This window comes from Micrasema longulum, unplaced genomic scaffold (genome assembly GCF_059751315.1).
Source record: "Micrasema longulum isolate JH-2025_06_02 unplaced genomic scaffold, ASM5975131v1 h1tg000273l, whole genome shotgun sequence".
Taxonomy (NCBI): domain Eukaryota; kingdom Metazoa; phylum Arthropoda; class Insecta; order Trichoptera; family Brachycentridae; genus Micrasema; species Micrasema longulum.
In genome coordinates, this window is record NW_028277477.1 from 504,292 (window position 1) to 516,227 (window position 11,936).

Below are 11,936 nucleotides of genomic sequence, written 5' to 3' on the forward strand. Positions count from 1 at the left end.
TCATCATCGTTCCCTTTCCGCACCTAACGGTGCATAGGGCACTGCATTGGTACACCAATCGCAGCGTATCTTGATCATTTTTGTTACATAAAGGTGAGATGATCTAACTTACGTTTCAGGTACCAGTCCAGGGACTATGAAATATTCAAGTGTGAAAACACCCTTTTAACACCCATGTCGAGAATCGAACCCGAGACCTCTTGCATGGCAGGCTAACGCGCTGACCATTACACCACGAGGCCGACTACACTAGATATACATATGAATGTGTAAGAAGTAAGAACTGTATATCGGGAGTTAGGATAGACGTGGGTGGGGTTTAGTTTACCCTGCCTTGTATTATTTTTATTATTATGGATGACTTATAAAGCGCCATTTCCGTAATAAAATACCTAAGGGGAGCTTTACAAAGTGATTCTATGAATATTGATTTTAATTCGACATAAAAATATATATTCAAATTTATTTTAACAGAGAGGGAAAACATTTTTGAGAAGGGAATATGGAAGTCTAGGAATTTACAGGGCTTATGACCTGTCATTGGCTGGTTTAAGTGGCCACTTTACACACTGTTTAACTTCCATATTCCCTTCAACAACTCCCTAGGGAGGAAATCCAGCCAGTCTGTAGCATTTGGACATACTCAAACATTGTTGAATTAACTACCTGGTAAAATAAGAAGTATAAAAATTGGAAAATTGTTTTCAGGCGTTGCCTTGTAGGTGATTTGGTTCAGCCGGATGAATCTTACCCACGTGATAAAGGTTTCAGCTCTTTTACTTAACAAAAGTCAACAGATGGAAGAGTTGAGGAAATGTGGATGTTCAAACATGGGCAGAATGGTGAATGTTACACAGTGTGTAATGTGGCCACTTAAACCAGCCAATGACAGGTCATAAGCCCTGTAAATGCCTAGACTTCCATATACCCTTCTCAAATGTTTTTCCTCTCTGTTGAAATAAATTTGAATATGAACAACTCCCTAGGGAGGATATCCAGCCAGTCTGCAAGCATTTGGACATACTAAAACATTGTTAAAAATACATAATTTAAGTAAAACTTTCTAGAAAAACTATTTATTTTGTCATCACATGCCATGGATCTACACAGTAAAACTCAAATTATCCGGATTAATGAGTGCCAGACGACGTTATCCAGGCATGCAGAAATCCGGATAGTTGGATTAACCATAAAATTTAGGCAATGTATAGAAGGAGGATACACATCTTGGTTAGCGATCTCAAAAGGCGTGAAACAGGGATGTGTAATGTCGTCATGGTTGTTTAATCTATACATGGACAAATGTATGAAAGAGATAGAATGTATAGGCATTGGAGCAAAAATGTATAATTTTTCAGTAAGCTACTTGTTGTATGTTGATGATGCAGTTTTGTTAGCCAGCAGCAAGGATGATTTGCAAACAATAGTCTCTAGAATGTATGATGTATGCCTGGAGAGCGAATTGGCGATGAACGAAAGTAATTCAAAAGTGATTGTATTTGAAAGGGGAAGTGAGGCAACAACAAATGCCTTGAACAAGTAAAAGAATTTGTGTATCTAGGAAGCATGTTTTCAAGAGATGGAAGAGTAGAAAAAGATGTTGAAAGGAGAGTGAACGTGGGCAACAAAATTAACGGAGCTCTAATCACAGTAATTTCTAGTAAAAATATGTCAATCGAAGCTAAACTGGCAGTGCACATAAGAGTTTTAATCCCAACACCTAAATATGGAAGTCAAACATGGAACTAGTAGAGGAAGGATGAAAACAGAGTAAACGCGGTCGAGATGTGATCTCTTAGACAAATGTGCGGGAAAATAATATATGTCAGGGTTGCGAATGATAAAATCAGGCAAAATGGACGATCTTCGTGAACGCTTATGTTCCAACTAGGGAGCGGACATGGACTGACGATGATGATGGCGTACAATGTACATACTCGTATTATAATATATGTATGCTTCACGAATCAATTCTAATTCTTTAATATTTTTGTGGCAATTTAAATGTTATATTTATAAAGCAGTATTTATGCCTTTATTTTTATGATATTTAAATAAAATGGATTTTAGATATAAAAGATTTTATTCGAGTAAAATAATTGTATTATACATCAAATTGGGATTATATTTATTATGTTAGTATCTATGAATATTAAACAGGGATATTATATAATTGTTTAATTGTTTATATTATATTAATATGATTTATACTATGTTTACAAATAAAATTTTGCATGTAAGCAGCTATATTTTTTTGAATATATAAGAGAGCAAAATCAGTCATTTCGATAAAATACATGACCATAAAAAAATACTACTTGTTTTTTTCTGTAAATGACTGGGTTAGCATTAAGCAAGTATTTTTTAAAGTAGGTAGGTAGATAAGGCCGTTTAATAATGCTTCGAAACATATTTTTACATCAATAATCCGAAGGCGCTTTTTTTGCCATCCCTGTTTTGAAAATATGAGGTCCAAAACAGGGTTGCCAACTGACATGCACGATTATTTTGTATTTTCACTATATTCTATGATACGTGAAGTTGTCTTCATCCAAGAGTCGGAAGTTGTACTTCCTAAAGTTGACAATGTCATCCATGAACATCTGGCTGGAGAAGTTGTGCACTTTGGCCAGCGCTGGCGGAAGGGGCGGCAGGATGGCTTCTTGCGCCAGGGACTGGTAATAGCTCCCCTGGCGAAGGCGTAACAAGCAAAGTGGAAGATAATGGATGATGCATCATATTGTATAAGTTGTCAAGTAAATTTGAATACCCCAATGTTACAATGATCGTGTACCCTTTTCTTAAATTAGAGAAATCTAAAAATTGTTTGTACATTTCATAATATGCAGGTACTTCATTTAAATAAAATGCGCGGTCTGACTTTAATTCATACAAACGTACTACCGTATTTTCTCTCTGAATTATGGCACTAGAGCGATGATTTTTTTACATACTATACATGTCCACCATTGGCGTGTTTCTGCCTTTTGTTGATAAATTAATTAATTTATTAATAATATACACGATACACAGTGCCTTTTACCATTAAAAAATACATAGTGTGTAGAGCTAAATAAATAATATACAGTAGTTAAATAATATAACCGGGTTGTGATCCCGTGGTAGTATATAGGACTCACGGGCCAAAGGTCCGAGGTTCAAATCCCACTCTACCACAACTCGATCTCGAAATGGTCTTAAAATTTAAATATTTGAGTAAATAATAAGAACTTATTCTAAAATAAATAATTAACACTGTGTATCCCGGAGCCGTGTAAACACGTGATTATATAACCACGCGTTGTGTCCCGTCCCCGTGTTTTCTTGTGGTTTACCAGTTGTTCAAAAAAGTGCATTTTATTGACATCTAGTGACTTTTATTATCACTTTTTTGCTGCTGGTAAACTACGTGAAAACACGGGACCGGGACACAACGCGTGGTTATTATAATCACGTGTTGACACGGCTCCGGGATACAAAGCACAAAAAAAGAAGTGAGACCCTATAGGCACATGTGCGAAATTTGCAATGTGGCTCTCCATAAAGGCCAATGTTGGCAAAACTATCATACAAAAGTGACTTATTAAATTGTTTCAAATAATTGTGAGTTAAGTTAAGTTACAATTGATTGAATCTAGTATTTTCATAATTATGACACGTTTAAGAAACCCTTCACAAAGCATGAAATTTCACAAAAATGGGCCGGGCACAGGGTAAATTCTCTGTGTATTCGGCCGGTACTCAATGTGTTAAAAAATCAAAAAAGTTTATACGTAGGTACATATGATAATAAAGTGGTTTCATACGACGAACGCGCTAATATATTGGGCAAAAAATTGAATCAATAATAGGCATATCAAAATGAAAAAAATTCAAAAATGTTTTTTGAAAAAGGGACAGGTAGGTATGGTATATCTTTAAGCATAAAAAGAAACAAAATATAATAAAAATATATGTTTTAGGTACATAACAATAGCCTTACAAATGTAAGTTACCGTTTACCACATTTTAAATAATTTAATAAATAGTCTTTTATAGGAGCTAGGACCATAAAAAAACCCCTTGAAAGCGTCCAATTTTATATGCCATCGTCAGACGTACGGTATTCAAATGTAAATATTTTTGAAAAAAAAATGTGCCGATGCAGAAAACTTCATTCTGATACTCTTATTAAAACAATTTCAAATGCGTTCAGTTTTGGGGTGCGGAAAACGGTAATACGAGACCTCGATTTTGTCGATTTAAGTCGGGCATAATCAGTTCGACGTGCAGTTGTCTTTTTCACACAGTATTTATGTCACTCTCTCACAAGGATTTCAATTTGCGAGAGAGTGACAGAAAAACTATGTTCAAATACCTATTCATCAAACCGCTCCTCGCCGTATACCCTCGTAATCAAGACCAATTTCGGTACATTTAGGCATAAACTATAATAATATACGAGTAGAGTTTCGCTTCTCGAGTGCAGAGAGCTCCTACCCCAGTTGGAGATGACAAAATAAAACGACGTCATGCTTCGATGCGTATTTCTAACATGTTTAATAATATACAGAATCAGTAATGGAGCGCGGGATGAGGAAGTTCAGTGTTTTTTAATTTTTAATTTATTTGTTAATAGACTATTAAACTAAACATTCTTTTTTTCATATTTTTTACAGGGTGCTCTTTAAACCCTGTCACATCCGAAACTACGATGATCAGTATGGGGTAAGAAGACATATTGGCATATTTAAAAAAATATTTAGAACTAAAAAAAATATATTAATAAAAACAAATGGTTGCTTACTACTGCAGGGGAGAAGCGAGGGGGGCGTGGCCATGTGGTTGACAGTGTATCAAACTCCCCCCTCCCCTCTCGCTTCTCCCTTGCAGAAGTAAGCAACCGTTTGTTTTTTTAAATATTTAATTTTTGTAAATTTCATTCGTTCTAAAAAATATTTTAATGTGCCAATATGTCTTCTTGCTCATACTGATCATCGTGGTTTCGGATGTGACAGGGTTTAATGAACATCCTGTATATCATATTATCAGCGCCATGATTTCTTAAAGTTTTGTATTTCTGAATAACTCCGCGTGTGACGTCAGAGTTTCTCTTTCGCTTATTCTCTGCCAGTTATGCCAATATTGGTCCGTTTACGATAAGCTAACCGGATATCTTTCACAGCTTTCTTATCATCGGTTGATTCATATGAACCAATGACGTCGTTCAAAGCAGTTCGTTCTTATTATAATATATTTTTATTTTTATTTTTTCGTACATTTTCAAAAAACTTTGCCGTACAATTTAATGCTATAATTTTTACTGCGGACAAGAAAACACTTTTTGTATCCAATTTTCCGTAGGGCTGAAGTTCCTCTACTGATTAACTGACTGAACTAAGTGTTTAACTAAACTCTTGTAGTAAGGGCTTCGCGGTTTTTATATAAGTTGTCTTCATTGTTCTCTCTTCTTCAGAGTGGGGAATTAAGGTCATATATAATATATAATATTTCCCCGACTGTCAGCAATTTGACATTCTGTGTCGGGTAATCGGCATTTCGGATGCTTTGGTATTTGTTGTTTCGTTTACACGTTTTCATATTTTTTTGAATAGTGTTCTTTAAGCTTACTTTCGCATTATAAAACCACCTTTGTGAGAAATGATGCCAATTTGAAGTAGGCCTAAACGCATTGACCAAGGTTTTTTTTTATTTATTTTTTTAAATATATTTAGACCCCTGTATGCAAGGCTAAGGTACTCGGAGAAAAATAGTTTCTGTTTATCTTGGAAATGGGATGTTCCATCACTGATATTGGTTTATTACCTTTATGAGTCCAATCACCATTGTTGCAAAGTCCAAGAACAATGGCGCGTGATAACTATTTTTAACTACAGTTTGGATATCTGTTAAAGATATCCCCATCTTTTCTGCATTCGGCTTAAAGATTATGGCGTTGTAAACTGAAAAATGGGCACTGAAATAACAGATGTTCGATACTCTGTGAAGAAATATCATCGCACGGACAACAATCATCATTCCTTAATTTAAATCTATATAGGTAACTTCTCATGGCTCCGTGTCCGGTAAAAATTTGGGTCGTTTCGAAAGTACTTTGGTGATGACGACGAAAGTTTGCTGCATCAGCCAGCGTTGGGAAAAAACATTTTAGTGATTTTACCTGTAGAAGAAGCGCGGTAATGATCCTTCCAACGCTGCTGGGTATTTTGTTTTATACAGCGTTTAGCAAAGCTAAGAGGAAATTCTGAGAAAAAAGGTGCCATTCTTTTACAAGTTGCGGCTCTTGCTATTGTACCAAAGTTACTACAACCCCCGTAAATAAGGATTTGATATTACTTCTTACGGTTAAATTAAATTATAGATTTCAATAGACGAAGCGCTATGTGAACGCGATTTACGACACGCAAACTTATATTTTTATACGAAATGTAAAATTGTTTGATCTATTTACCTGGTCTGGTCCCAGCAGGTGCGCCTGCCTGTTGGTTATTCCTTTGGTTTTTCGTTCCGCACACTCCCTCTCTGTGGCTTCATACATCGCTTTTTTGTCAGGAAGTTTGAAATGTCCTTGAATTGCCTTCACGAAATATCTCACCTACGAGAGTAAAAAGCCGCTGTCATTTAACAAGAGAATACTAGATTTGATTCTAGTGGAGTCATTATATGGACACATTAAAATATTTGGATTATTACATATCTTCAAACGAATATCAATAGTAGTAGTAGTCCTTAAAATATAGCTTGATTAGAAAGACAAATGTCAAACTAATTTCATTAGTGATGGAAAATTACTGATCACTGATCAAATCGATTTTATCAGTTATTTCATTCAATCATGAAACTCTGTTTCCGAAATTGATATAAAAAACGCAAAAACAAGCCTAGTGTGTTTAACACAATTATTCACCAAAAATTAAGACATTTATACTTTTTTCATGAACAACATCAAATCAATTATTTTTTTATTCGATCAATTTACAATGATGTAACCTTGTAAGAACGTTGTTAATAATTAGGTTTATTTTAGTTTTCAACCTGATTTTATATATTAATGTTGATTTATGTGTCAAGCATTGTATAACAAAAATAAATTAACACGTCAAATACGAATGTGTGTCAATATAAATAACTCCTTTGACGTTACTACAAAGTTATGTCGTCACTTTTTCTGACAAATGTCATTCTAATCAAGCTATATTTTAAGGACTATAGTTATGGAAACTATGAACATTAGTTTTAAGTTTGATTATAATGTTTAAATGCCTCAGAGTATCAAGATATCATGATTTGGAAAAAAACTTGCAATTTTGTTTAGTTCCAACTGAATGTTGTCCGATAATGCTGGAAAATGTGATTTTGATGATATCTTGACTACTGCCAACAGGCCGGCTTCTCCCGAAGAGTTTTAAGTGGTTTCCCCTCCACATGAGCAAATGCTGAGAAGTTCCTGATTGGCCCACATTAGTATATCCCTCCTGATCCCAACAGTTTCGATAAATTTAAAGAAATTTTATTGCAGAAAAATCCACTTTTGAAACATAAACCTTGTATATTAAAAGCAAGGTAACTAATAAAGCAATTCCCATATAAAAAAAAGAGAAAAAAAGACTCGGGTAATTTAAAATCCCTACCTACTACTGCAATTTTACCACCATTTTCTATAATTTTGATTATTTTTGGTTCCTTTTCGCCACAGAAGATTTTTTAGATCTTCACAGGTTGAAGTAACGTCAGGAGCATGCATAGCACTGCCCCCACCTCTAAGAATAAGAACGTCACTACATTGCGAAAAATAACGCGTTTTAACGAATTCGCACTCTCCGGGGTCGCGATCAACAAAACGAACATGATTGAATTATATAAAATATATTATGATTCCTCCAAATGAAAATCTACACGACTAATAGGTAACAGGGTAACAGAACACCAAGCGGATAAATACTACAACTCGGGGCTAAAGTGATCGATAAAATATATGTAATTAATAAATAACATACGTCACATACAAATAATACAATCACTAGATTCTCAACACATAGACTCTTAAACAAATAGAAACTAAAACCTCTTTCGGACGAAGGGATTTTGAGTATTATTCAATTAAAATCTAAAACCTACTTCCACTATCTATTAAAACAATTAGTAACGAGAAAATGTTTAAAAAGGTTTTAAAAAAAATGGATAGTGGAGCTAGGTAGAAGTAAAATGGATTGTCTTATTCGCCCATACCAATATTGAATCAACTGCTCCACAAGTGTATAGCTTATGTTAGGTTTTTGTTATTTTCATTGTCTGTTTTGTAATATAAATAATATAGATGTACATAAATACCTTGTTTTTAAAACTGTCTGAATATTTGTTAATTTTCTTCGTTTTTTTTAAATTAGTCTTCTTTGTGTATTCTCAAATGTAATTTAAAAAAATATATATTGTTAAGTGTTCTCGGCACGGGACACCAGTGAGGTCACATTATTTTTATTATTAATTATAGTTTGTAAGCAAAAAATATGAATAAATAAATAAATGCTAAATATTGCCTAAAGCTTTGGTTCATTACACTGGCTAAATGCGTGTTTGGTTAATCTAGGATTAGGTACCTAATTCAAAGACAGTGAAATTATGCCAGCATGGATATCAAATATTATATGTGTTTGTGTGTTGTCAGCATATTGTTGACTTTACCTGCAGGTCGAACATGGGCAGAGCACATACGTAGAATGGGATTCCCACCAGGCACATCGTAGGGCGCTCAATGTTCACCATGTGCTTGTATAGAGGCTGTACGTAGTTTTCTTTTACAGTGATCCCGCAAGAGGGATCCAGGAATGGGAAGCTATAAAGGTATCCTGCAAGTCATAATGAAATATATATGATTCTTAAAACACCCTTTAGACCATACAGAAAATTTTCGGGAAACCAATAAAAACTGACTACTGAAAAAAAAGTTGGTAAAATATATAAATATATATATATATAATTTTATTCCAGTCAAATGACTATATAGTGCAGAGCCAATTCCATCATAGAAAACAAAATTTTATATTTGAAGTACTTATGGTGGACTCGACATATCCCGCCATCGCTCGAACAAGGGTGAATACCCGGCAGTGGCTTGAAGAAGCGCGTTATTGGAGCTTTTTAGGCGTTCCCATGGACTCCAGGGCAGCGAAGGTGTTTACCCGTCCAGCTGTTTCGGAGGAATTGCAGTACCTAGGCAGCCAAATAATTGCCTGCATGAATTATTATACGTGACCCTTAATTTATTCCACGCTGCTTGTGTATAATTGTTCCATAGTTCCGCTGTATACATGGACGTCAGATACGATGTAAAGATGATTTTCTTCGCTTCTTCACTGCACTGAAAGAAGCGTCTTGCTAGCATAGAGGCCCTGACATTGATGGCTCTTCTCTGTCTCTCTATATCCTGATCATCTTTACAATCATCAGTCAGTATTAACCCTAGATTCTTGACTTTTGCAGTTATCCATTATAAATCTATTTTATTGAACAATATTTTTATGAGTATTTAAATTTAATGGATAAAGGTGTTTTTACTACCACGTGCACGAAGGGTGATTTTAGAGTAAACTATGAATATTACTGTAACTCAATCACAAATAACTATCGACGTACTTAAAAACACGCTAAGCATTTGAGCGATCACAATGAACAATAGTTAACATATTATTAATATTTAAAGCATTAACTTTGTGGTCAAACATTTGCATTTAGCCGGCGGTTGGCAAACGAATATCAAGAAAAGCAGTCGCCATAGTAATTGTAATTTATTTATCACTTTTTTGTATTAGATACTCCTTACTATTTTGCAATTGCAATTTATTGTATTATTTTTTATAGTAAACGCCGATTTTTTGCCAATGAACAGTATTTATTTACGAGGAAAACAAAACACAAACCGACACGAGCGTTGACTTAGAGATTACACACGCGTTGACTTATGAATGTGATAACTTAAGCATGTTCATTATTGTTCATTGTGATCGCTCGAATGCTTGGCATGTTTTCAAGCACGTCGATAGTGATTTGTGATTGAGCTACTGGACTGGCACCTAATACATACGACTGATCACATTGCTTTCATATAACAGGTGATCGAGATACGCTGCATTCGGCGTACCAGTGAGAGGGGTATGGTGATGAGGTATACATTTGATTACCCGTGCAAAAGAAGACAGCATCAACATCCTCTTCTGTTCCATCAACAAAGATCACCGAACTGCCCCTGATCTCGCTGACGTCAGGCTTCTGGACAAGGTTATCGGGGAACACGGAGAGGAGTTTCTCCGCCATGTGGTGACTGAGCAGAACTCGCGTTGTCACGGCGCAGATCTCCACAGCGATGTCCATCCCGGACGGACCTGCCCCTACCACCAGTACCCTCTGACCGGAGAACGCCGAGGGTACGCGGTAGTCGTGGCTGTGTAGCACATTACCTAGAAACGTGTCCATTATATTACCTAAATTATCCGAAGAAGAATTGGAAAGGAAAATCCGGCAATGAGTAGTCTATCGAAGACACGGAAAATCGGTCTATACTGAGAATAACAAAAAAATAGTCTTGTGAAATCTCGGATGCGCTTTATTGTATGGCGTGGAGTGGAAACATGAACACTGATGAAAAAAGTAAGGCATATTATTATTTTTTTTTTCTTTTATTTAGGAAACATACAGTACAGTTACATAGTTTTATATTTTACACAGTTAGACTTAACTCTGATGGACCAGTGAAGTTTCCATATTATATAATAATTATATGTAAGGTTATTAATAAAAGTACAAAAAAGAGAAGGAAAATAAACATAAATAGAAGTTGTTTAAAAATGAAAATGAAAGTAAAAAACTGAAGAAAATTTGTAAAAGTAATTAAAAGTTAAGAATTAAAATAAAGAATGAAAAACATGCTTAGATGCAAAAATACAATAAAATAATTTAAAAAAATTAAAAAGGAAAAACATATTTATACACATACATATTTTAAGGGATTCAAAGAAACGATGAGAAGAATATTTAAAGAATCTTTAAATAAAAAAAATAATTAAATTATTATGCTAGATGTGTTTAAAATGTGATGCTAGGCATTTCCTGGACTGCAAGACGCTCAAACGTCTCCATTCTCCAGAAACTCATATCATTAATCTGAAGACTCCATGATACTCCAAAAAAGGATTAGATTTATTTATAGAAATACAGATTTTCAAAAAGCTAGTCTCGTGGTGTAGTAGTCAGCGCATTTGCCTACCATGCAAGAGGTCTCGGGTTCGATTCCCGACAAGGTTGACACGAAACATTTATTTAAAATGTGTTTTTACACTAGATTATTTCACAGTCCCTGGACCTTCATTTATCAAAAATGATCAGATACACTGCGATTGGTGTACCAATGCAGTGCTCTATGCACCACAAGGTGCGGAAAGGAAATGATGATGATGCGAGTAAACGAGCGAGAGGAAGCTCTCCTACAAGAATATAACCAATATAGAATCAACTGCTCCACAAATGTATAGATTATGTTATGTTTTTGTTCTTTCATTGTGCGTTTTGTAATATAAATAATATAGATGTACATAAATTAATACGTTTTTAGTTTAAGCACAAACGTGTTTAGTTTAACCACAAACGTGTAACGAACGGTTTCGGTTTGCACTTACAATTCTCAACCTGAGTGCCTACGGCCGGCCCGTTGTATTGCTGTAAACGGAGGCGAGTCCATCAGCCAGTAGCGCTATTACTCTGCTCGTAGGAATAAAAACAATACAACATGTTGTCATGACATATCGACGAAACACATATTATTACCTTTGAATGTTTCGATTCCTTTGATTTTGGGAACGAATGGAGTATTATAGTGACCATTGCAGATCATGACAGCATCAACTTCTTCAACCTTCTCTTCACGATTTTCCAAATCTTGATAA

General features: G+C 35.0%; 1 protein-coding gene across 1 annotated transcript; it reads right to left on the minus strand.

Moving 5' to 3' along the window:
• Positions 1-2,360: 2,360 nt before the first annotated feature.
• On the minus strand, positions 2,361-11,929 carry LOC148282989 (senecionine N-oxygenase-like). Its single transcript, XM_088224226.1, has 5 exons — positions 11,818-11,929; positions 10,179-10,454; positions 8,683-8,846; positions 6,452-6,595; positions 2,361-2,690 (listed from the first exon to the last, which is right to left on the minus strand). The coding sequence occupies exons 1-5, from the start codon at positions 11,882-11,884 to the stop codon at positions 2,520-2,522; spliced, it is 822 nt and encodes a 273-aa protein (XP_088080352.1). The 5' UTR covers positions 11,885-11,929; the 3' UTR covers positions 2,361-2,519.
• Between the last annotated feature and the right edge of the window lie 7 nt (positions 11,930-11,936).

Bases quoted from the DNA above. Each gene is read 5' to 3' on its own strand.
- LOC148282989 (XM_088224226.1), bottom strand. From the start codon at position 11,884: ATGATCTGCAATGGTCACTATAATACTCCATTCGTTCCCAAAATCAAA. The intron at 10,455-11,817 runs GTAATAATATGT...ACACGTTTCTAG, and splicing joins AGGAATCGAAACATTCAAAG to GTAATGTGCTACACAGCCAC. The intron at 8,847-10,178 runs GTAATCAAATGT...TATGACTTGCAG, and splicing joins TGCTGTCTTCTTTTGCACGG to GATACCTTTATAGCTTCCCA.